Below are 27,992 nucleotides of genomic sequence, written 5' to 3'. Positions count from 1 at the left end.
CTCCAGCCCTTTTCTGTCTCGTTTCTTTCTGGTTTCTGGATGAGTGGGGACCTTGTGCTTCCTATTGGTCCACCTCAGCTGCTGGAAGCCATTGTTAATACAGAGAGGGAGAATCAAGACTGAGAAAAAGGAACCCCACATACACACAACCATAGGCAATTTTTGAGGTCTAGTTGTTGCAAAGTTAAAACACTAGTGGACACATTACAAGTCCCAAAACAGACTCAGACTCGTACACAACTCACAAACAAGAAACGACCCTCTCTCTTCCTAAAGCCTATTAGAGGAGGAATCCAGACAACCATATGTGAGAAATAAGAACTTTACATATATGCCGTACCCGGCACGAAACTTGCTCTCAAACCATAACCCATACTGTTTGAATGGTTATATAAAAGAGGCTGCTAAGGCCTAGAGCTGCCCAAATGAGTGTGCTAGATAAGTCAGTGCTCCCACAAGTGGGGCATTGGTATAGGTCGATGGCTCTGATTGCTCGAAATCTGACCGTTGATCTGGGAACCTATCATGCTGGTCTGGCCCACCAACCACTGCCCCCACCAAGATGTTAGGATTTGGGGATTGAGAGTGCATGATATTGAAGCCTGCAGAGCATTGGATCTTTGCCGGGTGTTTGGCAATTGAGGGCAGTGATGAGCCCCTGTGGTGTATCCTTTGTGGGTACCTTGGACCATACCCCACCATGTAGGACATCTTCAAGGGGTTGTCCCCCAAGAGGTAGTCCACCTACAAGTCCCACATTAAGAGAAATTAGAAAGGGGGAATGTAAATTTAATGGAATCAGTTATGGGGAAGTACAGTGCGACTGTGTGAGAGGGGTGTGACATGTGATCACTTCAGTTCTGTGGGACATGTTGTTGATGTGATATACCTGTTTCTTAGCAATGACTCGAAGCCTCTTTGGGGTGATAATAGTTCCACCGCAGTTCACAACTTTGTGGGCTGAAGTTAAGTACTTTGCATAGGTTACAAGCAGGAATGAAGTGGAGGTCACATACTGCATGTTGCTGTCACTCATCTTGAACAGCAACCCACCTGTGTCATGTTTTGTTGTTAAGCACCAAAACAGGAAAAGTAGCCGTTACAACCCACAGAAAGGGAGGGAAGAGGACCTGGGGTGTACTGGGCTTGGGAGAAAGGAGTTCCTGGTACCAGAGAACATATGAAGTTATCTGCATGACCTTTGTAATCATGGAGGGACTGCACCCTTTGGAGAAGGAATGCCTGAAAAAATTGATGAAAAAAGGCATGATTGAAGTTCTAAGAAAAAGAAATTGAAAAGCAGTGATGAGATGAGAATGGGACCTTAGAGAGAAGAATCCTTGCTCCAACATGCTTGTTATCCCATCCAAATGTATTGTCAGAATCATCAGCCCCAAGGGTCTGGCCATTTACTTGAATGTAGCTCAAGAAGGTGGGGTTCCTGGTGGCTTTGTGCAACCATGCAGCACCCCACAGCAACTCATCCTTCAATAATGTAAAACACCAAGAAAAAAACTTTCAAGTTCATAATCCATTTATAGAAATGCCCCTAAATGCTTATAGAAATGCCCCTAAATGCAAGGGGCTGAAGCCATAGCCTTACCTGATAACCAGAATAAGAGCAATAGAAGGGGCACACATAGTTTTTCAATCCATTGCTGTATGCTCCTCTGTACCTGTCAGCAAACTGAAACACCTGTACCCAGAAAGATTAAAAAAAAAAAAATCAAGTCTCAAGGATATTGGGGGCTGAAAATAAATCTGTGTTGAGATACCATTGTTTTTACAAAACATTTTTTCTGTATTTAAAAGTATAAGGAATAAATCTTACCCTAATAGCTCTCCTGATGAGAAGCTTGGAGTATGTAGGGTCACTTCTTCTGAAGACCACTGAAGCAGCAGCAAGAGCAGCTGCAGTTTCAGCAGCTACATCTGAACCAGGGGTGTTTCTGTCTACCTTGAAAACACTCCTTGAAGTGTCCATGTCCTCTGGTCTCTCCCAACAAGCGTGATCCTTATTAGCATCACCCACCTGCAGAAAAACCCCGTTAAAACCTCAGCTCCTCTGCATTTTCGACTCTAATCAAATGTAGGTAACTGCTCTGAAATAGAGAAGCAGAGATCTGAAGAAAACACAAAACCTGAACGTAAATGGTGTCTGGATGGACAGTGGCTTTGAGGAGGTAATCAGTGGCCCAACGAATGGCTTCTTTGGCATGCTGCAACTCACCTTTCATCAACCCACCAAACTCGATCACACTCCATGAAAGCATGGTGGTGGTGAAGGCCATTGGGAACCCAAACTTCACATTGTCCCCTGCGTCATAGTACCCTCCAACCAAATCCACCTGCATTTCCATTTCCACGCCCAAATTAACAAAACCAACTTCAAAAGATGAAAAATCTAAAACAAGTAATTGAAGAAACAGAGCATACACATTTACACATACATGCATGGCTGCCCCATCTGACAGGCCAGAGTCTCTCCTCCAAGTCATTCTCTGGTTAGAAGGGAGCCTCCCTGACCTCTGGCCTTCAAAAAATAGTATAGATTTGGTGAGGGCATCTCTGTAGTTGTGCCTAGCAACTCGAGGGTGGTGATGATGTTGGAAGGCATTGCAGAGAAGCAGAGATGAGGTGAAGAAACAGAGGAGAATGAGAAGAGTAGAAGAAGAAGAAAAAGAAGAATAAGCAGAAACAGGGTAGAGAGCCATTTTTTGGGGCTGCCCACAAAGCAACTGAACTCAACAAACCAACCAACCAACCAACCCTGCAAGTTGCAGTGAACAGAGGAGAGGTCTCCTCTATATTTATAAAGCAAAAGCTGCCACCCAGACGCCCTGCTTTGTTGTTATCAATAATAATAATTAAGACCACACCTCCAACACTGTGCTTTACCTTTAATTAATCTTTACTTATTTCACCATGGCTTTCATCTATCTTGTGCTCTCAGTTGTCCGTGGATACCCCTCCCGACCAGTGTAATGTCTATTCAGGATATGGGGGCATACTCGGTCATTAATGCCAAAGCAGGGTTCATCACATGGGAATTTTAATTACAATAGTACCTAGTGAAGTGAGGATCCTGAGAGTCCAATATGAGCCACACATTCACTTATTTGCAAGGGTGACAAAGGTAACTCCAGCGGTGAATTCCACTGGAATTTAATACGTGGAATATCATCATGTTTCGATTAAATTCATATTAATTTACATAACCCATTTAATAAATTCATTGTTTTTGGATCAACTGGTATAATACAAATTTGACCTAAATTCAGGAGATATCATGTTTGTGGCATATGCAGTTTGAAGGAACTTGTTGCAAATCATATCTCAGTTGCCTTGCAATGGCATTTTTTTCTTTTTCTTGCCCTTTTTTTTCACATTAGTACCTTCAGCAGTTGATTAAGCATATATCAGCTATGCATAGAGTTAAATTCTTTGTACATTGCCAAAATGATACTCTTTTATACATCTTGGAACAAGTATGCTCATAAATACTAGTCCAGATTAATACTAACATTCATCTCTATATGAAAAGTTTTTCTTATCATGATAATGTTCATTGAAAGAGGTCTACAGATTAGTACTTTAGGCTTTAGGTAAATTGATACCTTTGGAAAAAATTAGCATATCATGATAAATAACATGGACCTTGAATAGTTGGAAAAAAAAACCCAACAAAGGAGACTAAAGTGGCTTATTTTTTAACTCTGATGGGTAAAGTTAAATGCAAGTGACAAGTGTGCTCCCACCTCCAAGGAACAGGGTTCAGAAAACAGGGTGTGTGCAAGTCTCAAGGAGAGGCAATGAAGTCAAGAATTGGTGTCGGAGAAAGGAGAGGAACTCAAACATGGAGTTGATGCCCTAGATCTCAGTCACAAAAGGGTCAATAAAGGCCCATGTATGCAACTGTGGTGCCAGGGATGGAGAGCTTGGATCAAAGTGATGAAGACCATAGTTCCATAAGCAACAACAACTCCCCATCCCCTCGTATATATTCTTACTTTTTCTCTTTTGTTGGTACATGGAAGTGTACTCAAACTGCACAAAGACAAAGCTCAACAACATTCATATGTGTTCACATCTATTCCACATCTTGGAGACCCATCTAGCTTGTGAAGATTGGAGGGTATCTGGAAAAAAGGGAAAAGAAAAAAAGAAAAAAAAAATAGAAACTGGAATGATGAAGAATAAGGATGCCCCAAAGAGAGGTGTGGCACTACTTCAAACAACAACTTTTATAAAAGAATAAAGAAAGAAAGTTTTGATTAAAGAGAAATAACAAAGGATGAAAAGAGAAATCAAAGATTGAACTTTTGGTCAGAAACAGTGGCCCAGAAATTTGACCTTAAGCACGTCCCTAGGGTGCCCTGGTCTTATCATCATGTGCTCCTCTGAAATCTTCCCACATGCAAAAGTATATATGCCTACTTCATATGCATCTTCTTTCTGCTTCACTGTAAAGAGAGGAGACTCCTAAAACCAAACTGTATCTGTAAAGCTGAAACCTTATGTATTATTGGTTCTTGTTTTTTCCAAGTCTTTTTCTATGGGATAGTACGAACTTCCCTAATCATGCAAAACATACAACTTAAGAATCATGTGCAAGGCACATTATCTTGTCTTTTTACCCTATATACTTTTATTTTAATCAAGGCATGAAGAAAATTTGCTTATCTGCTAGTAAAAATACCAAAGCTTAACTTGAATGTATGGAAGTGATCCAAAAGCTTCAGCATGGTCTTTGAAGTAAGAAGGTGAAGAGGAATCAGAAAACTGAGGTTGCCTTTGCAGTCTCATGTCTCATTATTACATCCTCTTACAATTACAGAGATATGGAGCTTTCATCATTTCCCAGTTTATATATATCCCGTGATTTCAGGTCTTGTTGCAGAGATTTTATGCCATTTCTATTTATATCTTGCGGACTTTTGGGGTGTCCTATGGGGACCCAAAAGTCCATTATCAGTAGGTGAAGATTTTCCCCATTAATCATACGTACACATGGCCTCAAGATCGGATTTAGAAAATATAGAAGAAAACAAAAATTCTGTGGTACTGATTGTGGATTAGATCGAACTTTTTAAGTGCTCAGTGCGATCCGGCCGTTGATCTAGGATATAAGATCCAAAATACAAAGCAATGAGATTAAAGTATAAAACATGTCATCAAATACAAAATTAGAAAATTAAGGTATATAATAACAAAATTTTAGATACAAAATAATAAAATAAAGGCGGGGAATAGTGGTACATGTGAGGTACCTTTTCAATATAGTATTGAAAAAAATACCATTTAATACCGTAGTTTTACCCAATGTAGAAATACTATTCATAAAAGAAAACCTTTTAAGGAAAGATGGTAATTATAATTTTTACAACCAAAAGTTGTTTTATAGAGGTCTTTTAGTTTGAAATTAGATATTTGAGAGTTCATGTCATGTTGTAACATGGGTAATGGTATTGCATGTTTGGGGTTGAGGATCGATCTAGGCCACAAGTCCAACAACTCTCTCATCAAGGTAGAAGGTTGCCACACAATGTGCAATGAAGGAAAGATTGGGGTTTTCCCAATCTTTTCTTTCTAGACGAGTAAAAGAGTTAGAAGGAGAATGAGAGCAATAATTAAATGATCTGGTTTTTGGGTTGACTTGAGAATAGGAAATGAGAGGGATGAAGGTGTCTTCTTAGCCAATGGGAATATAACTAGGGATGGCAATGGAGCGGGTTTTTTCGGGTACCCGTCCCGCCTCGCCCCTAATGGGATGAGGTTTAAATTTAATGAACGGGTTTGGGACGGGTATGAGATTTTTTTTTTTTAACCTGGAGCGAGTTCAAGTATTGCCCCATCCCACCCCGCCCCACCTGGTTTACATATAAAATTAATTTTAAATTTTAATTTAATTTAAATTTTAAAATTAATTTAATTTAAAATTTTATTTTACTATTTTTAATATATAGATAATAATAAAAAAAATTAACAAAATAAGTTATAAAAAATATAATAATTTTATTATTTATAAAATATATTTATTTAAATGTAATTAAAAATTTTAAAAGCAATTTTTTTTAAAAAAAAAAAGCTAAACAGGGCAGGGTTGGGATGGAGGCGACCCGTCCGGTTGCCATTCCTAAATATAACATGAATACCATTTCTAAAGATAAGGGTTGAAAGTTTTGGAGAATAAAAGATGAAATGAAAAGAACTATTCAATCTATAAGCTAATGATCACATTCATTATTATAACAAATTACGTACATTATAACAAATGATGGTAGGCTATTTTAGAACTTGAGTTGACATCTATTAGTTATCATTCGCCTCAAATATAAATGACATAAAGTTTACAACAAAGGTTTAAGAACGATGAGCTTGGAAGATGTTTGGTGAGCACGTTAACAAGTTGATCAATAAAAGGAATGTAGTGAATAACATGATTGTTCCATAATACTTTATCACAAATGAAGTGAAGTTCAAGTTCAATATGTTTTGAGCAAGCATGAAACATGTATTGTAAGGTGGGTAGAACTCTAATTATCACATTGTAGAAGAGAAAAAACGACTTGTGGCATATGCAATTCTTGGAGCACAAATTGGATCAAAGTGATCTTACCAGTATTAGTAGCTAAGCCCCAATTTTCCGATGCAATGCTACCTCTTGAAACAACACATTACTTAGTAAAGGACCAAGATATTAACTTCATACCAAATAAGATACAATAATCATTGATACTCTTTCAATCATTGGGGCATGAAGCACAATCAACTTCAAATTAAGCTTGGATATTAAAAGAATTGATTGCATGCAAGAGAAGAAGACTATGATGTGTAGATCCTTCCAAATAACAAAATGTGTTTCATAACTAACCATTGGAAAGTAGTAGGCTTAAACATGAACTGATAAACTTTGTTAACAACAAATGGCAAGTCTAGTCGAGTAATAGTGACTTATTATAGAGCACCAATAGTGGTACTTTGATATAAAGGTCAAGTAGAAAATCATTTCCCATTAGGCTAAGATAAAGTTAGACCAAGACATCCAAGAGTAGTAGTAAGTCTGGAATCAGGCATCTTTGTTCGAGTAAGTAAATTTTTAGATAAGGCTTTTTCATTTTCTTCAAATGAATTATCAATTCTCTTCCCTTTCTTTAATCTAGTTTTTTTAAATTATTTTTCTATACCCTCACATTATTATTAAATTTTTGTGTTATCTAAGTAAAATCATCAGAGTCAAAATATTTTCATTAGAAACAAAACAAACTCTCTTTCTTCATTTAAAGGGTCTTTTAAGGTAGTTCCTTTATGTTTCATTGAAGTAGAAAGTGACATCTTGCATGTTTGTAGGATTCAACAAGTTCATCAACCTTTAAGAAATCAATGTCTTTGCTTTCTTTAATAATTGTAACCTTGGGTTTAAATCTATGAGGCGGAGATCTCTAGATTTTTTAAACAACTTTTGATTAAGGAATTTTCTCACCTAGATTAAAACTAGAATTGACTATATCACTTAATTCTAAAAAAAAATGTTTCATCCTCTTACATTTGTATGCTTTCAAATTTGATAGTGGGTATTTGTATCTTGGACAACTTCACAATTGAAGTGCTTTCATACATGTTTAGGAGAATGTCTGAAGTCTTTTTAATACATTTGTATGTAGTTATCCTTGAAACTCGTCAAGACTCACCCCATTAAATATGCTATAGAAAGTTCAAGCATTTGTCTTACTACCCTCATTATTCACTTTGTCTCATTCTATTTGAGCTTGAGTTCACCAATGGATTTCGAGTTCCATCTAGTTTTGATGGTGGTCCTTATTTGAATTTCACTTAATTCCAAATTTATCCTCTTATATATATATATATATATATATATATATATATATATATATATATTTTAAGAACTCCATATGGGATTTCCAACGAGGATAATTATTATCATTAAACTAGGGTAGATTGTTTATTGACAATTCAACTCTTTATGGTTCCATGATCCAAGATCTTGGTAGAATAAAAAAAATGATTCTTAAACTGTTATGTTCTCAAACCAATTGAAAATTTAAAATCTTGTATCATGGAACTATAAGGGGTGGGGTAGGATGTTGAATAAGTGTTCCTTTATCAATTAGCTTAAAGATTACAATTTATTGGTTTTTTTAAATTCTTTAATTAAATTGTCAAGTGTTGTTAATGAAGTCAAACATTCTAATCACACTAGTACATAAACAATTTATGTAAAAAAACCTATCCACAAAACCTTTTAGAGACTTTGTGGAGATAAAAACCACTGGATTAAGGACCACATAACTTTAATTTACTAATTATGATAAATTAGGCATATAGATCTATTTGGTAGTTAATACCTTTTAAGACTTGTACTCTAGTACCTACACAAACCTCACATCTAAAACGCACACCTTTGTGCTTCTTACTAAACTTCTCAATACCTCAAGGGGATGCAATCCTCTACCATGAGCCCAAGAACAAAAGTGAATTGGTTTGAGAGTTTTGGGTTAAACACAAAAAGTAATGACTTTAAGCTTAGGCACATTAAGAACAAATCTCAAAATATAAGACATATATGTATAGGGGAAATCCTAGTAGACTTAGACAAGACCCTGAAATCCTAATTTCCAAGAAAAACTAATTTGCAATTAGATGAAAATTGGAAACTTAAAAATTATGAAACAAGACAATTCAGAGCTCATACACTTGAGCGCCTTTTATGCATGCTTGAGTGGTCCTTCTTGTTAGTGCTTGAGTGCTCTTAAGAAATGCTTGAACGTTTGGAAGTAGCACTTAAAGCATTTTGAAGTAGCACTTGGGCGACTAATCAAGGTGTTTGAGTGCTCAATTTTAAAATCCTATTTTTTTCAATTAAATTAAATGTCCAATTTTCAATTCCCCAATGCGTACTTTATGTCTTCTCAAAAGTTATTACTCATTTTAGTCATTCCATAACTCACAATACTTAACTCTGCTATCCCAAGTTGATTATATAGCAATCTTATGCTTCCAAAAGCATTATAGTTAAAAAAAAAAAAATATAACATACAATAATACGAAGTATAAATTTTAAAAGTGTGTAGTCTTTTAAATTTGATTTCATTAAATATCAAATATTTGATACAAATTAGATTCCAATAGATTCATTTAATACCAAATGAACTAGATGATCAAAAGCTTCCTTCGTCAGGGTTAGAGTGAAATTAGTGGTGAACCATTCAAGCCTAGCTAAGCTAGCTTGCCACAAAGTGGGCCAATCTATGATTGAAAAGTGCTTAGGCCAAACACTCCCAATCCGTGATTGATAAATGGATCGATCGAAACATGATATAACTATTAGTCATGCTCAAGTATTTATACAGGTAATACATCAAAATTCATGTAATCCATTTAATAACTAAATAGAATTTTACATACATTTTCTCAACTAGATCTATGGGTTGTATGACACATTTACAATGTGCTTTTTTTTTCTCTTCATTTTCTCTACACCCAAACAACACTAGCTTTTATTTTCTTACTTTTACTCTTTAACAACCGAATAATTGTTGCATGTTCTTGTAGATTCAACGATAAAAACCAAAAACCGTATATCATAGCCCATAAGCTTCAACCCTATCCCCTCTGAGCCATTTGTGGGCCGCGGAATTAGCAGGCCCAAACTGTTGGGCCAAGTTTTATATATAGCCGTAGGCGGTAGGCCTCTCACGCAACAAGGTCCCTACTGATTTGCAGCCCAACTCCATTAATATTTATCCAATAAATAAAATGATTTACGAGATTCGACAACCATCTCTAAGTACGAAGGATGTCGGAATGTCATGATTTGTCTGCATTTTTACGAAGGACAATTGTGTTTTGGTTCAAAAATTAAGACTTGGCCCATAAAAATTATATAAACGATGGAAATGATATAAAATATGAAAAGATCAATATACCCTTTAAAACTATTTTATGTATTTTCTATCATATAAATTTTTTTTTTAACAATTATTTTGAAATTTTATTATTTTTAGAAAACTATTTTTTTTAAAAAAATATTCAAAAAATATATCATTTAAAAAAAATATTTTGACATATTTTTAGTTATTTTTTACGTACATAATTTTAAATATATATATTTTTCAAGATGTTTTATTTTTAAATAATAATAATTTATTTTTATTTTTTTGGAAAATGATGTATTTTTTTCCAAATCACTAAATTAAATTAAATTTTATTGAGATTTACAAAATAAATAAAATTTAAATAAATGTTTTTCTACTTTTTTTTTCATAGTCAATAAAGGTCATTTTTGGAAAGATAAAAAATCAATATCTTTCTTCTCAATTTTCATATTTTCTCTAGGTCTTGCGCTTAAATGGTAAACTTATATGGATCAAAATTTAATTTTTTGGCCCAATTAGGTTCAAAACACAATTGTCTCTTTTTTTAAAAGGAGGAGATCCATATTTTATTTAATTAAATGTTTAAAAATATTAAATTTATTTTTTATATTTTTATATCTTCATATTTTATTTGAGACTAGGTTTTATTTTAGGTAATTTCTTTAAAACTGAAATCAAAATCATAATTTTTAAAAAAATAATATTAATATTATAAAATTGGTATTAAATATGAAATAAATTTTTGCAATCAAATTTTATAAATGAAATTAATTTTTTTTTTAATTTATAAGCTCTTTAAATAAAATTTAAACTTGGATTGAGGTAAAAAAAATTAAAAAAAAATGCTTTTGCTTTATAAAAAATACATCCACACATTTTTTTATACTATATAGATTCAAAGGTGCAATCAAATAACGTGACATTTTACTTGAAGAACTTATTCTCAATCGTTTGGAGCAATCTCTGCCCAAGACTTGAAACCACGCCACATAAAAATACAAATTACTAAACGATGGTCAAATTGGAATAATAAGGAATCCCAGTAGCTGGAAGCCATTCATCTCCCTGAATGAAGGCCCCAACAGTGAACTGACTCGCCACACTCGAACTATTAATAACTCTATAACCCGGCCATGTCACCCTGCCGCTGGTGTTGGAACCTGGACCCCGGTTCTTATACTCACCATAATAAAGAGTACTCAATGCAAAATCTCCATCCCACTCCAGCCACCCAGCTGGGTCAATCAAATTGCCAATGTTAGACTGCATATAAACCGTCCTCGAATACTCCTTCCATGGCCTTCCTAGGTACGATTTGAATGAAGATAGGACCGGAATCAAGTCCGCAGCCGCAGCGACTTTGCAATTTTGTATTGAGATTCCGGTGTTTTCGTTGGGGTCATCTCTCCCTTGGGCGGTGAAGACATTTTTCTGGTTTGCGTTAGGTCTGCGGGCGTATAAGTTGCAGTTTTGGAGAACGACTGCAGCGTTTCCGAAGATGAAATCTATGGTTCCGTAGACGTCGCATTCACGGTAGAATTGGCGGAGAGAGTGGACGTAGAGGGTGTCTTGGTAACCGATGAAGCGGCACAGGTAGAAGACGGAGAGGTCGGCTCCACTCCTCAGGGCCACTGCTTGGTGATTGCTCGGCCCTGCGTAGTTCTCGAAGGAGATGCCTTTGGCTATGAAATTGTTTGCCACCACGGCTGCAGGTCATCACGTTACAAATGTAAAAAATTATTTTACATGGCAGGAGAAAATGGAATGCTTTTATATTTTGCATTTTCCGTATTTGGGTTTGGCACCACCTCACCTAACATTCTAATGTCTGGAGACGTACTGGACATCTCTAGAACCTTATCCAAAATTTAACGGTCGATAAATATAAATAAAGTTCCCCACGGCAATCAGTGAGGCTGAAAGCGAGGGGGCAGAGGACAAATCAAGGGTGGGCTCCCTCAACCATGTGATGATATCAACTTCATTAAATTATGCATATGATTAAAGACTATCACCAAAGCCATATCTTTGGACCGCCAGACAAACTCTTCTTCATATTCCACTAGGTGCGCTCACCAAAACATGCATGACCCGACCCTATACAACCGACACCCTTTTTTCTTTTTCTCTTTTTATTAGAAATAATTCAAATAAAAACAGAAAAGACTTTAATAATTTTATTTTATTTTACAACTTTTAAGTATAACCTTAATCAGTGTCCCAAAAATTTGATGAAGGTTCTTGTTTTGTCCCCTTCCTTTATGGTTGTGAAAACTGGCATGGGTCCCAACGTCACGGGGGTAAGGCAAAACAAAATCTAACAAGCCTTTTACAGAAGACTGGACAGTCGACATGAAATGAAAATGAGCCAAGACAGTGAAATAAAATGACAGCAATTACTATAATATTTGCAGAGAAGGACAGTAGAAAATTGAACTCACCGACAGTGCCCGATTGGAAAGTGGTCCACCCACCACCCACACTTCGGTTGCCCTTGATGTAAGTATTCTCGAGCCCGTCTCCCACCAACATCAGCATCGTCTTCGACCTCGCAATATCTAAGTACTCAAAGTAAGCACCTGCCTTTATATGTATCACAAACCTGCCGTTCATCCACCTCTATAAATCAGTTTGCCATACCCATTTGAAAATGTGCAAAATTGCTTTATGATTTGCTTTTCCTCTCTCAATTTTATTTTATTTCATTGTGGCTTCATCCAACATTGATTTGAGATATTTTAATGATAAGTAATGATCCATTCAATAATATATGTGAAGTAAAACTGGGGATGAAGCCAAAAAAATTAAGAGGGCTGACCTGGTAGTGCTGGAGTTGGGAGCAGCTGCAATGGCTTCCCCAATGGTGGTGAAGTCTCCACTGCCATCCTTGGCCACGGTGAGATTGTAATGAATTTGACTCGCCGACGCCTGCAACAGTCTCCTGTCCTTCCCGGACAGCCACGCCGGAAAACCATCCTTCGTGCTACCGTACTCCGGGAAAATCTCAGACTTCGATGACTGGACTCCTGGGATTTTCTTGAGCATTGCCAGAGAGTTACTGACATGGTGAGAGATGTTGCGGAGAGGGCCTTCGATTGAACTCCGAATGTGCTTTTTACTGTAAGCAAACCCATCAAGACAAGTGTAGAGATTCGTTATCGAACCGCTCAACAACGTCTGCAAGTCATGGTAATGCTTTGCGGGCGAGTTATTGTGAGAAAGATCAGAAATAGTGGACTGAAGCTGAGCAATGGTGCAGTCATGGAGCTCAAGGCAGTCGTTGATAGCTCTGCCTTCAAGGGTGTTGAGGTTCTTGAGCTTCCTCCGAATGCCGCTGCAGTTCGAGGCTGACAACTTAACTTCGCCCACTGTGTGGCTCACTGTAGCAGCGATGACTTCCGGGACAGTTTTAGACGCAAGATCCGGGAATGTGGAGAGAGTTGAGACACAGAGCTCTGGATAGAGAGTGCCTTCGCAATGGGAATGGGCAATCTGGACATGCTTGTGGAGATGCAGTTGCGGGATTTCAGTGTTTTTTGGGCTCTTTTTCAGAGGTTTCACTGTGGTGAGTAGGAGAAAAGCAAAGGCGGAAATGGAGAGAAGAGACAGCAAGAATTTAGCTCTTGCTCTGTGGTTGTACATGGTGAAATGGTGTGTTGAGAGGAAGAGATAAAGGTTGAAATTGAAGGAGAAGGTAAGCGAGAAGAAGAAGAAGGATATATCATATATAGGGCAGCTGATGAGTCATGGGGATTGGTGTTTGGATTTCACAACCTCAATGTGATCAACTTTATTGAGTACATAAATGGATGGATGGGGTCTTAAATTTGAGTCAGATAATCACTGAATTCAATCTGCAATTTACCTTTGGATGGGCAAGGTATAGTAGAAAATGTGGTTTTGTCTTGATCCAAAATGGAAAATCTCTCAAAATGAATTTTGATTTGAAATTTTTGGACTTATTTTTCTTTTTGAACAGGGTAGGGGCTTGTGACTTGTGTCCATCTTCTTTGACTTTATACCATAGAGGCAAGTAATACTTAATTAAATTAAGTGAAAAAAAAGAAGCCCTTTAGCGTGTGTGTGTAATCTTACAAACGAACTAATTAGATTATAGTGGTTTCATGCCCATTCACTTCTTAATCATTAAAGACTCTGATTGTGTCACGGTTGAATAGTCATGAACAAATCTTTAAGTGACACATCTTCCAAATTGAAACTTACAAGTCTTCTCGTGCTCATTAATGCTTAAAATTTTGTACAACTTATGATAAAAGCACGTCCCTTTAACAAGTTAATCCAACTCTCCAATCCAATTGATTTAAATCATGACATTGTTGGGCGTGTTCACCATTAATTAAGAAACCATAGTTAGACCAAATATTAAGAAATAATTTTACACGTGCATTAGGTTTGGTGAGTCTTTTATAGTTTTTTTTTTCTAGAATAGAAAGTAGTTTTTTTTTTATAGAATAATGGAAAAAATTGCAGACATCGTATATGTAATGAGCTTCTCTTAATACTTAATAGAATGAATAATATTTATAAGAAAAATGGTAAATCTTTATAAACGGTATGAAAATTGATCTTTGATCTAAATGTGAGATTTTGTAGATCCAATATCACAAGTGATGATCTAAATCATTATAATCGAGGAACTTTTTTAATATAAATGGGATAGTATTTATATGAAAAGAAGTGGGGTCCTAACTTCTCTTGATATTTTGTTAATGTGATTTCATAAAGGAGACATCGATTAGGGAATCATACAAGTTTAAAGCTCACAATATCTATACAAAAGTAAATGGATTGTTACAAATAATATTGAAGTCAATTCTTGACTTCGATGTAAGATTTTATTTTTCTAACTTCATAAAGAGTATTTGTTTATCACATAGTATTTATACTGATATGATATACTCTTTTTAACCTTACAAACGTATTTTAAAATCATAAAATCTTTTATATTTAAAGTGAATAATATGTATATAAGATGTTTAAAGTAAATAATATTTACAAATATATATATATATAATTACAAATATCATTAAGATTAATCATTGACCTTAATAGGAAATGTCCCATACTTAAAAGGGTTTCTTATTGTCTTACCTAATAATAACAAGGGTATTGTATTAACGTGATCATTATTGTAATACTCACATTAATTAGAAAAAGAAGTTTATGACACTGTATATATAATATGATTTTTTAAATTAAGTAACTGCATTTTAAAGCAGTTAGAGTGGCTTATTATAGGATCATATTTTTTTATACTATATTAAATGTTCTCATTTAGTTTTATCAACTATGAAGAATATGATAATATATATAAATACCCATTAATGGTTAATTAAGAACACCATATTTGTCACGGTAGGCAGACCTTTGTATTATAAACTTTCTGCAACATGCCCAAAATCCTACAAATAAGTAGTCGACCACCTTGATTTTTGGGAAATGGTTGGACTGTGCAGAGAAGTAAGACCACCTAAAAAAACTATATAATAAAAATAAAAATAGGTTGAAACTTTTATTATTGAGAAATGTTGCAATAAATTAAATAAGATAGCTTCAAATGAAATTCAGCACCCTTCCACTTTTTAATTGTTACCATTATTATTTAATGGTATGTAAGTGATTTTTAGTTTTGACATCTTGTGACTTATAGCAGATCCATGTTAGATTAAATCTTCAGATCTAGATTCAATGGAAAAAAAGGGGGGGCATGGCTGGAAGAAAAACGTGAAAACTGATTTTTGAAAGCAAAAAGAACAAAAACGGTTTTAATTTTGAAAACAACTGTTGTAGGTGGATTTTTAATTTTTCAAGATAATGCTACGATTGTAGCATGTGAATGAAAATGACGCTCTTTTTAGCAGCACCGACGTCCTTTCTGTCAGCCTTGTTCTCTAAAATGATTGTCCAGCATATCACACGCAAATGCATTTTTTTTTTTTTTTCTCTTTTTTCGCATGTAAAATATGTGTGGATTTGGGAATCATCGCCAAAAATCATGGGGTTTGGTCATCATTACTGGGACCAATGTTTTGTGGCCACTTTTTCTTTGGAAGTTTAATTCCACCGCAGAAAAGGGCAGTTTTCCTACAAATGCTAATAAAAAAAAAAAAAGGGAGAATTATCTTTTGGGTAGATGAGTCCAGATTAATAAAAGATCCATATAACTCTTCAAATTAAGTTGAAAGATATAAAATAGTAACGGACAAATATACCCGAACACATATAAAATATTTTATAAAATTAAGTTAAATAATTTTTTTTTAATAATTTTTTTTTCAAAAATACTAAATTAAATAAAAGTAGTTTTTAAAAATATTAAATTAAATTAAAGTATTTAAAAAATATATTAAATTACATATTTTTTTAAAATATTAAATTAAATAAATTTATTTTTTTTAAAATTAAATTAAATAAAAGTATTTTTAAAAATATTAAATTACATAAAAATATTTTTTTTAAATATTAAATTAAATCAAAAATATTAAATTAAATAAAAGAATTTTTCAAAAATATTAATTTTTTTTCTCAAAATCAGCAAAGGGTATTTTTGAAAATACTAAAAGATGATATCCTTCAACTCAATTTCCATATTTTTATTGGGTCTTGAGCTCAATTTGAAGAATTACATGACCTTTTGTTAATTTGGGGCCATCTACCCTAAAACATAATTCTCCCTAAAAAAAAATCCATGGGAAATAATTTTGCCTTTATTAAGGATAATTGTGGGTTGAAATCCATGATTCGTATTCATCCTCAATGATGGCTGGACCCTCTGAAGGTCTCATCGTGGGATGTCTTGCAGTTTGAGCCTTTCATGATTAGATGGGCCTCGGTGGTGGCCCGTAGACCAAGTTAACCTTCAATGGGTTATTTTTGTTTTCAGAAAAATATTAAAAAAATGATTTTTTTTTTATATTTGATTATTTTATAAATATATATATAAAAATTAAATATATTTAAAATTAGTTTAAAATTTATTTATTTTTAAATTATTTAAATTTTTGTCCATGAGTTAAAATAAACAAAGTAAATTTGAAATAGTAAATAAAAATAATTTATTGATTTTTAACTTATTTTTTATTTTATTTTATCTTTTCTTTGGTTCTATTTTTCCTTTGTGTTTGGATGAAAATAATAATAATGGATTTCAAATTTCATTGTATGGAATGAAGGGAATTCATGAAAAGAAAAAAATTATCTATGTTTGGTTCCAAAAAATTTAAGAGAAAATGTAAGGAAAAGAAAGTATAAAGGAAAAATAGAATGAAATGAAAAGTGAAGGAAAATATAAAAAAAAAAAGATTAAAAGTCGATAAATTATTATTTTTTATTACTTCAAATTTATTTTATTTATTTTAACTCATCAATATAAAGATTAAATAATTTAAAAATACATAAATTTTTAATTAGTTTTAATTATATTTTATTTTTTTTTATATTTTTCATAGGACAATCAAATATGAAAAAATCATTTTCCTTTACATTTTTTTTCTTTCTTTAGTATTTTTCGGGAACCAAACATATTAGTAATTTTTTTAAAATTTTAATGCTTGTAAAAAATTGTTAAATTTCATATGATTTTGATTACTAGGTTGAGTTACTACTTAGCACTTAGTCTATTAACATGAAGGAGAACTTGGAGAACTGGGCCAAGCCTAATTTGACAGGCCCAAATGGTCTCTCAAACTTCAGTCCAGGAGAGCCCAAATGAGAGATTTTCCAACTCAATCTCGGCCCAGTCAGGTTCGAGCCGACATCCCTTGACCCATTATAGCACCAGATGTATTAATTTCAGACAGGCCCAATCGCCTTACACGCACATCACCAAAATCTTTGAAAATCTTCAAGCAACATAAAAATAATACATATAAAGTATAAACATTCTCGTGAATAAGAGATTCAACAAAGTTTTGGATCTGGGCCCTTGGAGAACAAAACTTTGACCTTGGCCCTAATAAAAACTATCAGGTCAAAATAGTTAGGCTTTGGGCCAGCTCATTATTTAAGTTATTACACTCCCGTGATGACACGTGTAACACTAACTATAATTTTAAAGGGAGGTGGGATCAAAATTAACCATATCAACACTATACATTAAACCTTTGTCCCTCCAATTTCAAAACGTCTTTTGACTTTTTAGTATTTCAACTACTTGTCTTATTTATTTATCCATTTTTTTTTATAAAAAATAAGTTGAATTCCCGACAATACATAGGAATCAAGCGCGTAGGTTTGTATAAAACGATGTAGACAATGTCTTTGTGTCCAAATACGTATAACAGTACTAGGTACTAGTATTCATTGTATGTATTGAGTTTTTTTAATTAAATGGGAAATTTTATATATGATGGCCACGTAGTATGATGTCTATAATCAATGTCACTCATTCCATATTTTAAAATATTAGTAATAATATAATTAAAAATGATTAAATTTAGTTATTTCACACGTGTCCCATTTCATATTTTCATTAAATGCAAATTGGAAAGATATGTTATTTTACGTAAATTACAATTTTTTGAAATAGATAAAAAAATTTATCATTTTTTTAATTCTTTATGAATGATTTTTTTTAATAATTATTTACACATCTTATCATTTATATTTTTATTTTATCACTTATCATATAATAAGACTTTGTTTGATTATTAAAAAAATTGAGGAAAAATGTAAAAAAAAAAAAAAAAAAAAAGAAAGAAAGAAAGAAAAAAAAAGGAAGAACTGGTGAAAAAAATTTTAAAAATTATATTTAAAGTTCATAATATTTTTATATGATTTTTCAAATTTATTTAACTTATGAGATAATTTCTAAGTAATTAAAAATAAACAAAATTTTAATTATATTTATTTTTTATTTTAACATTTTTTAATAAAATAATACATAAAAAAAATCGTTTTTAAATAATTTTTTTTTCTTATTACTTTTCACGTAACAAACATGGTCTAATTGTTATAATATAAATATATCATGAAGGCTAGTTTTAAAAGAGTTAGAAATGATTTTTAATATTTTAAAATAAATTTTAAAAATCACTTTTGAATTAATACTTATTAAAAAAATAGTTTTATTATATAATATATTATCAAAAATATTTTTATTTATATTTGAATATAAATTAATCCTCTATGCGGTGGACATCCACCTTAAAAAAGCAAGACAGAGTGAGACAAAACGTCACGCTACATGCAGATTGCATACTACAATATACAACGCACGTATAAAATCCATTCGTAACGCGTTTTCACATTTCAATATACATGGATCCCCTTTTTCTTCACTTCTTCCATATCCCATCGCTCTGCTCCGTTTGATACACAATCCTACGGCTCTCAAATTTTCTCTAGAAAAGTCGGTGGTTTTTTTTGTCCATAACAGAGATACCGGCGCCGGAACCAACTCTCACCAAACACCCCCGTTGCCAGCCTGTTGAATTCAAAGTCTATTAGCAATATGTATTTGAATTCAAACTTAACTTACTATTGACTTTTGTTAGCCAAATCCAAATTGCTCTTTTGTAACCTCCTGTGTTTAGTGGGATATAATTACATTATTATCCTCGTTTTAAGGAAACTTCGGGTGTGTTTTTTTTCCCTTTTTTATTTTTTTATTTTTTATTTTTGGATTTTTTAATGGCTACCCATTACTCCCATTTCAAACATTTAGACTTGAAAGCAGTACGGGAAGTTTCATGTCTTTTTCTTCTCCTTTTTGGGTAAAACCAATTATACTAAACATGGACATATTTTTTGAAACCTTTCAGGACATCAATTATTTGCGTAACTTCCCATATTTTGAAGCTACTTAGAATCTTGTAAGCTTGTCTGGTGATGAGTCAGGGTCTGCACCCTATCCAAATGTTTGATTTAACTGAATAGCTGAAACCATACCCAATTGCACCATGATTCATGAAAAAGTTAGTTAACTGGGGAGGAATCTCAAACCCTAATGATGATGGCCCATAACCTAACTCTATATAAAAATGAAATTCTAAGTAGGTGAAAAATCATAGTTTGGTACTTCTGGTTGTCACATGTAATTTTTGGGTAACTATGGGCTGACTTTAGGTTTAAATCAATGCGGGTCTCCCAACTTATATAATGCGCCTTTTTTTTCTCAAACATTTGGTCATCATTAGAGCTGGCATAATCTAAATCCGAGTCCATCCTAATCTTAAAAGCCCATACTCAATAAGATAAACAAACATGTTGGAGGCACTAACTTCAAATTAACTCCGGAGTCATACATTCGACGCTTAGGGTCGAAGATGTATCTTTAAAATATTTAAAATATTTGATTGCTTGGCACACACAATAATTGGCTTTAGCTCTAGCTGGGTTGACCTCTTAATAAACCCACCTTCCTCAGACCCACCGCCAAAATGTTTCACCTCATCACATGGTGAATCTTGATCATGTGCGATTTCTTTGTTCCACAAAAGGTCTCTTTATATACAATAATCACATTGTAAAGGGTATATAATCTAGTGGTAAAAATGTGAAGTAAGAAAAGGGGTTTAAGCCTTCACCTCTAAATTAATAATGAAGCTATGAGTAGAAGATCTGCAGAGGGGGAAGGTGGAATCCAGCAAAGACTTTGAATAGAGATATGTTCCTGATCAGGAAGGCAGACATGTAGCCCACGTCGAAAGAATCCTAGTGGAAAGGCTGTCGACAATTACCAAAGAATGGATTTTTGGAAGGGGTACCTACACTGATTGATAAAATAACAAAGACTCCAACAACTTGTTCCTCTGTAGATGGCTAAGACTCCATTAAATTGAACAAGTTCGAGATGGACGCGCTTTTGATAAAGTCATGGAAGTTGACTTCACAATACAAACCCCTCAAGTATTCTCTACCAAAATCAAATTAATAAGAATAACCCAACCACCTTATGTCTCTCAAATCTTCTATATAATGGCCTCAACCATCATGCAACATTCCCCATCAACTCATCGACTCTCCCTCTCCCCCTCCCTCTATTCCATGACCATGTCTTCTTCTAAGCTTTCGTTGTCCCTCGTTGCTTTCTCAGCCATTGTCATTTTCCTTGCTCTTTTCTCATCGACATCTCTAGCAGATGACTCCATATGTCAGTCCACACCTGACCCTTCCTCTTGCAAAGGCCTTGTCCAGAGCAACAAATCCGCAAATGTTTACGATTATGGAAGGTCATCTTTGAAGAAGTCGATAGCGACTTCGCGTAAGTTCTTGTCCCTGGTTGACAAGTACCTCAGTGCCCGGTCCAATTTGTCGGCCGCTGCGGTTCGGGCGCTGCAGGACTGTCGCTTTCTAGGAGGACTAAACTTGGATTACTTGTTGAGCTCTTCTCAAGTTGCGGATGCTAATTCTAAAATCCTGTCTGTTCTGGAAGCTGATGATGTGCAAACCTTGCTTAGTGCCCTTTTAACTAACCAGCAAACATGCTTGGATGGTCTGCAAGAGACCTCTTCTTCATGGAGTGTGAAGAACGGTGTTTCAACTCCCCTGTCCAATGACACTAAGCTCTATAGAGTTTCTCTATCCCTCTTCACCAAGGGTTGGGTTCCCAAGCAGAAGAAGGGGAAAGTGGTGAAAGCTAGGAAGCATCTCCCCTTTGGAAATGGGCGCTTGCCCTTGAAAATGTCTAGCCAAAACCGAAAACTCTACGAGTCTTTGAGTAACAGGAAGTTGCTGGACACCGGTAATGATCAGGTTTCGATAAGCGACATCGTGACGGTGAACCAGGATGGGAGTGGAAATTTCGCGACCATTAATGATGCCATAGCTGTAGCTCCAAACAATACCGATGGCAGCAATGGATACTTTGTGATTTACATCCAGGCCGGAGTCTACGAAGAGTACGTATCCATCGCTAAGAATAAGAAGTACTTGATGATGATCGGTGATGGCATCAACCAGACTGTGATCACCGGAAACAGAAGCGTGGTTGATGGATGGACAACTTTCAACTCCGCCACATTTGGTAAGAACACCAAATTAAAACAACTTTCATTAATATAATGACAGTGTTGTTGTTACAGTAATTTCAGCTTTATCCTAACCAGTTTGAATTTGATATCGATATTGCAGCTGTGGTGGCACAAGGATTTGTTGCAGTGAACATAACATTCCGGAACACAGCTGGGGCAGCAAAACATCAAGCGGTTGCCCTCCGGAGCGGGGCTGATTTATCAACATTCTACCTGTGCAGCTTTGAAGCCTATCAAGACACCTTATACACCCATTCCCTAAGGCAATTCTACAGAGAATGCGACATATATGGAACGGTTGATTTCATATTTGGCAATGCTGCAGTTGTCTTCCAAAACTGCAACTTATATCCCCGGCTGCCCCTGAGCGGACAGTTCAATGCCATCACCGCCCAAGGCCGGACGGACCCCAATCAGAACACCGGCACCTCAATTCACAACTGTGTCATTCGTGCCGCCGATGATTTGGCTGCAAGCAATGGAACCACAAAGACATACTTGGGAAGGCCATGGAAGGAGTATTCAAGGACAGTGTACATGCAATCAAACATGGGTAGTTTGATTAATCCTTCTGGTTGGAGCATTTGGTCTGGGGATTTTGCTTTAAGTACATTATACTATGCTGAGTACAACAACACCGGACCCGGATCAAACACCAGTAATAGAGTTACATGGTCTGGATACCATGTGATTGGACCTTCTGATGCTGCAAATTTCACTGTCGGCAACTTCCTTCTCGGGGGTGACTGGTTGCCTCAGACTGGGGTGCCTTACACTGGTGGCTTGTTATAAGCAATTAATTCATAATCACTTGCAATCTTCAACCATTTTGTTTCTTCGATTCTTGGGACTGTTTAATTAAGCAGTTAATAAGCCTGTGCCCAAGCCAACAAAATAATGCGTTGCTTGGACTTTGGAAATATAAGTCAATTCAATTGAATTATTATATGTACTCAACATCAATCTTACAGAATAATACAAGTGGGAAAAGCATCTTATGAATTCAGATTTTTCTTAGTAGACTTATGGATGTAGGGTCAGCGTGTTGATTTCCCCAGTCTTATACCTTTATATGATAAAGCCTAGAAAATGCAGGAATTTCTTTGTTCTCTCATAGCTGTACTGATAATTTGTAAGAAGGAAAATTCTATGTTATCAAGTACTATAATGCCTTCAACCATCTTAATTTTCTCATTTATTAAAAAGTTAGACTTGGATTAAAAATTTTCACCCATCAATCAACTGGGACATTTCTTGCGTGTGTAATGGGATACATGGGGGCCAAGAAGAGGTGAAAGGTCTAAAAGTATTAGACCAGGTCTTCAGATAGGAAGCTTCATTACACACGCAAAATATAAGTTACAAAAAGTAAGAACATTAAGTGGTTAGGGTTACAGGCTCATAGAAACAAGTGCCCTAGATTTCAGAGGGCCCAAGGAGGGCCAAGGTGGCCCAGCCAGCCATTTTGCCTAGGGGATGGTTGCTTTGTTACTTAGGCTTCATCATTGAGTTGTAACACAAATCTTATCTCTTCGACCAAACCACGCCCTCGATTGCCCTCTGAAAGTTTTCCCCCTGTGGACCCTTTGTTGGTACCTTCACCTTAATTTAATCCAAAAACCCTACTTTTTCTTGGCACATTTCTTACGGGAACAATTTTTTTTTTCCTAAGAAAAATATGAGATCAAATGCACCGACCATTAATTATACCTTTTGTTTTGTTTTGACCCCTTAATCTAATCTTTGTGTGACTTATTCTTAATTCATTCCTAGTTTCTCTACCACTTTATTGCTGAAGTTACAAGTCTCCTTAACACTTTATATTGTCCTTTTCTTTCGTCCTAAAAGCTAGATTAGGTTTATTTTGAAAGAAAATTAAACTGATTTATCATTAAAAAAAAATTGTCAAGGATGATATAAATATTGAATAAAAAGGATCTGCTATTATAAAATGTCAAGAAGCAAATGCAAGGAGTACAGGTAAATCAATTGAATGATTGAGGGGAATAAGCAACACAAAAATTTTTGGTGTCAAATCAGAACAAAAAGTGGACTACATATTGAACCCAAAAAAAAAAAATTAATACCAATGTATCCCATACGACCTAATTAAAAAAAAAAAAAACTGCAAAAATGTAAAAATAACAAATGGATAAAACCTTTTATAGATTCCACCCCTCAATAATTCATTTTTTTTAATTATAATAAATATAATATATATTATTCTATTAATCTTCAAAAATGACTTTACTATCTCTTTTTTTTTTTTTTAAAGCATGGGAATGTTAATGAAACTTAGAAGGTGGTACCAAATAACGACAAACTCTAAAGATCAGATTTGATGTTAAAAGGTTAAAGGTCGATTAAGGAGACATGAAGGATAAGCTTCATCATTGAAAAGGAAATAGCTTGGATAACCAAATAGGACCCGTGAACAATCATGGTGCAAAGAAAATCACGAGGTTTACCTAAAAGTAGTCACCCTCAAAAGAGTACATATTAGATAATTAATCAAGATTGTAGGTTCGAATCTTACCATTAATTGAATAACTTAAATTATCTAATTCTAGTTGTAATGGACATGATTAGCACCTAAAAGTTTGGGTACTCATGGGAGTCTATATAGGTTTGTTTGAAAGCATCCACCCTTAAAAGATTATTTACTAGTGAATTGATTGAGGTTGTGGGTTTATTCTTACCACTAGTTGAATATCTTGAATTACCGGCCTAATGCTAATTGTGACCAGCAAGAAAAAATTTTAATCCTAAGAACAAAATTTTTTGAGAAGAGGCTGATATTGGACAACAGCATTGAATTGTTCACTATTATGATAATCACAACAACAACATTAATTCGCAACCACTCAAGGCGCATCATGTATGATCTCATCATAGTAATTGAGATCAAAAGATGAGACCAAAAACAATAGAAAACAAGATTCAGACGTCAGGGTCACTGCAAGTCATGAATGATTGCCAAGGCATTGTTGCATAACTGCTTAAAGATGATGTTCCTATGGGTCAGCATCGACTCATAGTCAGGCTTCTCCTTGAACCCCTGTTCGCATGTGTCCACATCAGCTATTGCTGCCTTCACCCAAGCGTCAACATCATGGAACCCTTTGGCTGTGAGGGCAACAAGCGAGTCCTCTATCTGCTCCACAGCATCCAAATACTGCTCCGAGCAGTCTGTGAGGCACTGCTCAATGAAGGGGTCCAAAGTGGAATTGTTCAGCAATTTGGCTATATGTTGTGATGTGTCTGTCGCATTTGCATGGGCAACCTTGAGTGCAATCAAGGCGAGGCCTTCCATGTCCGCCTGGCCACTGTTCGGGTCTGTCCGAAGGCTGGCCATACAGATATCACTATGGGGAGAGTGCTGACAGACCTTTTCTATCAGTTCGTTGCCAGCGGTCAGATTGACTTGGAGGGCGAAGCAATGGCCTAGAGGTAAAAGGAAGAAAAAGAAGAAGAAGAAGAAGCTTGAGTTGGGTTCCATTGTTTTTTTGGTGGACAAAAATGAGGAATGCTTTGGTGGGTACAGAAAGAGGGTAATGTATAGTTTTCTCTAGGTAAGTGGTTGAGAGGAGGGATTGAAGAGTGGCCATTAAAGGCTAAGACAAATGCGCTTAGCCACTAGATAACAAGGTTTGAACTCTTCTCGGACTCGGAGTGAGTTTTGTGCATTCTTTTCTTGGGGTTTCCACTGATTTCTCCTATTCAACTGTATACTTTTCGCAGAAAGAAAGAACGGGCTGTGCTTTGAGGTGGGAAGTTATGTGTTTTCTTTGGGCTGTGCCAAGAAATTTGGGCCTTATGCCATGAAATCTTTATATTCTTATTGTTTATCAACATCACCACCTTTAATATTTTTATTTTTATTTTTTTGGAGGGGGGGTGCTCATAGAAACCGCAAAAATAGTGTGAAAAGAAGCAAAATCATTGCATTTTGACTGAAACTTGTTCTAAAAAGAGGAGACATTTCCCACTATTTAGTGACATGGACCAACTCTCAGCAGACCTCTAAAGTTATTTCAGCATTGAGGCATGAAAATAAAATAATTTTGAACCCCAACTCTTCAAAATGAAAATCTTTTGTCTCATGGTAGCCTCATCCATACAACCCTTAAGAAACAGTCATGATTGGGCTCTATAAACTGATAGCCTTAAAATTGGGCCCACTACATAACAAAAATATCCTGAAAGTTGCCACAAATAGAAGGAGATGGTACTGTAATGTTAGGCCATGTGCTGACTTTAGCCCAGCCCATAGACATTTCTAGTCTGGTAATTTTACTTTTATTGTTATTTTGTATATTTGGACAGCTTGTCATGAAAGTGGATTCAAACAGATGTGATATAACACTTGTCACGCCATTAATGCTATTTTTCTTGCTGCCATGAATGGAACATCCAATATTCAACTGCTCATTATATTCCCACGTTCCATCCATCCTATCCGGGCAGGATGAACAAGCAAATTACCAAATGATTGTGAAAATGACCCCTTTTTTGTAGTATTACATTAGGAAATTACAGTGGGAAAAAAAAAAATTGATTCTATCTATTCTGTGTTAGGGGATACGTTTGGCTCCTAATCGTTCTACTGTACAACTGCCACCTACTCCAGAACCAAACGCTTTTGGAAGTTTTCGTCCATACCCGCAGACCAATATCATCAGCTTTCGATCCGTCAAAGATTGTGTTATGTGCTCCAAATCCTCTTCAACGACAGGATCCGACTTCCCGGCGACTTCGACGATTGGCTCTCCGTTGTTCCCAACTCCACCTCTTCCAAGCCTCTACACCCCCCTGCTCTCATGGCCGGCATCTCCACCGTTATACCCACCAGCTCCAGTGGCTTCCTTGGGCACTCCAACAGCGTCAACGTCCCCGGAGTCAATGAAGAAGATGGACCCGTTTCGTTTTCATCATCATCCCTTGGGCACCGGGGAGAAGCTCCGGAGATCGTCTCCGTTCCGGCTGGTTCGAGAACCGGTACGACTGTTTCGGGCGGGGATGGAAGGTGGAGCGGAACAAGGGCTCTGCAGAGTGGGCAATTGGAGTGAGAGTGGAACCACATGTCGATGCAGTCATTGTGGAAGCAGTGGTTACATTTCGGCAAAACGCGGCCTTTCTCGTCATCTTCAAACTCCGATAAGCAGACGGCGCATTCTAAAATTGGGCCGTGAGTGGCCTTTGAGTAGACAAAAGTCGGAAGAGACTTGAGGATGGAGACGTCGAGACCCTGGTCAACGACACCGTCGACGGCGGATACGGCGGTGGTGCGGTCCGAGTCAAAGCGGATACGGCTACGGCGGCGGAGGTGACGTCTAGTCCGGTCACGACTGAGCAACCACCGGGCATAAGAATGGAAAAAAACAATGACAGCAACAACAGTGAAGAGAATAACAACTGAACTCAGCATAACTTTTCCACTAAGAGCATAGCTGGACGGAGCACGGCCCTTTGAAATTCCACTTGTGTTATCATCCATGATCAGAGGAAAAAGGGGAGAGAAATCGGAGGGAGAAAGATGAGAATTAGGAGAAAATCAGACGGGTGAGTAGTGAAAGAGGGTTTTTATCGGGAATGGTGGACTGTGGAGATGGTTTTGGGAAGTGAAGAGGAAGGTTCCTCTGAGCGGTGCTATGCAATTTTCACTGCAGCTGCACTCATTATTATTTTGATATTTTCTCTGCTACTTTAAATATTCTACACTCTTTTCCCTTTTCAATTTTTAATCCACAAACAGCCAGGCCCCCTTAATTCACATTTTAAATATTACAAAATCATTGGAAAATATTTTGTAACCATGTTTCCCAAAATCATATCATAATCATTTGATAAATTATCTCCTTATTTATCCTCTTCCATTTTCAATCAAACAAATAGAATATGTCTTATATTATATATTTCATAAATAAAATTTTGATTAAAAAATAAAAATTATTTATACATATTAAATATTAGAACAAAAATATTTATAAATTTTAAATATTTCAATCATAAGTATGTTAAATCTAAGAAAAAGTCATATTTTTTTAATAATAAACACAGACTGAAATGTAGTATAATTTTTATTTTAAAAATTAAATATAAA

General features: G+C 35.4%; 5 protein-coding genes across 5 annotated transcripts; 1 reads left to right on the top strand and 4 right to left on the bottom strand.

Annotated features, from left to right (window-relative positions):
• Nucleotides 1-140: 140 nt before the first annotated feature.
• On the bottom strand, nt 141-2,836 carry LOC100232904 (endoglucanase 17). Its single transcript, XM_002271700.5, has 8 exons — nt 2,451-2,836; nt 2,142-2,348; nt 1,832-2,032; nt 1,604-1,696; nt 1,324-1,485; nt 1,131-1,242; nt 890-1,053; nt 141-744 (listed from the first exon to the last, which is right to left on the bottom strand). Exons 1-8 carry the CDS (start codon nt 2,712-2,714, stop codon nt 412-414), a joined length of 1,536 nt encoding a protein of 511 aa, XP_002271736.1. The 5' UTR covers nt 2,715-2,836; the 3' UTR covers nt 141-411.
• A 7,962-nt stretch (nt 2,837-10,798) lies between these two features.
• Nucleotides 10,799-13,798, bottom strand: LOC100245304 (pectinesterase). The gene is made up of 3 exons (XM_002271629.5): nt 12,715-13,798; nt 12,338-12,498; nt 10,799-11,602 (listed from the first exon to the last, which is right to left on the bottom strand). The coding sequence occupies exons 1-3, from the start codon at nt 13,536-13,538 to the stop codon at nt 10,902-10,904; spliced, it is 1,686 nt and encodes a 561-aa protein (XP_002271665.2). The 5' UTR covers nt 13,539-13,798; the 3' UTR covers nt 10,799-10,901.
• Nucleotides 13,799-20,869: 7,071 nt separating this feature from the next.
• Nucleotides 20,870-22,833, top strand: LOC100258932 (probable pectinesterase/pectinesterase inhibitor 7). Its single transcript, XM_002268456.5, has 2 exons — nt 20,870-21,882; nt 21,990-22,833. Exons 1-2 carry the CDS (start codon nt 20,904-20,906, stop codon nt 22,679-22,681), a joined length of 1,671 nt encoding a protein of 556 aa, XP_002268492.2. The 5' UTR covers nt 20,870-20,903; the 3' UTR covers nt 22,682-22,833.
• A 1,854-nt stretch (nt 22,834-24,687) lies between these two features.
• On the bottom strand, nt 24,688-25,417 carry LOC100854979 (pectinesterase inhibitor). The gene has a single exon (XM_003632335.4). The coding sequence runs from the start codon at nt 25,386-25,388 to the stop codon at nt 24,843-24,845; it is 546 nt and encodes a 181-aa protein (XP_003632383.1). The 5' UTR covers nt 25,389-25,417; the 3' UTR covers nt 24,688-24,842.
• An 877-nt stretch (nt 25,418-26,294) lies between these two features.
• On the bottom strand, nt 26,295-27,552 carry LOC100855330 (RING-H2 finger protein ATL64). The gene has a single exon (XM_003632327.4). It carries the CDS (start codon nt 27,384-27,386, stop codon nt 26,595-26,597), a length of 792 nt encoding a protein of 263 aa, XP_003632375.1. The 5' UTR covers nt 27,387-27,552; the 3' UTR covers nt 26,295-26,594.
• Nucleotides 27,553-27,992: the final 440 nt, after the last annotated feature.

Source organism: Vitis vinifera, chromosome 7 (assembly GCF_030704535.1).
Source record: "Vitis vinifera cultivar Pinot Noir 40024 chromosome 7, ASM3070453v1".
Taxonomy (NCBI): domain Eukaryota; kingdom Viridiplantae; phylum Streptophyta; class Magnoliopsida; order Vitales; family Vitaceae; genus Vitis; species Vitis vinifera.
This window is presented reverse-complemented; position numbering and strand designations above follow the sequence as displayed.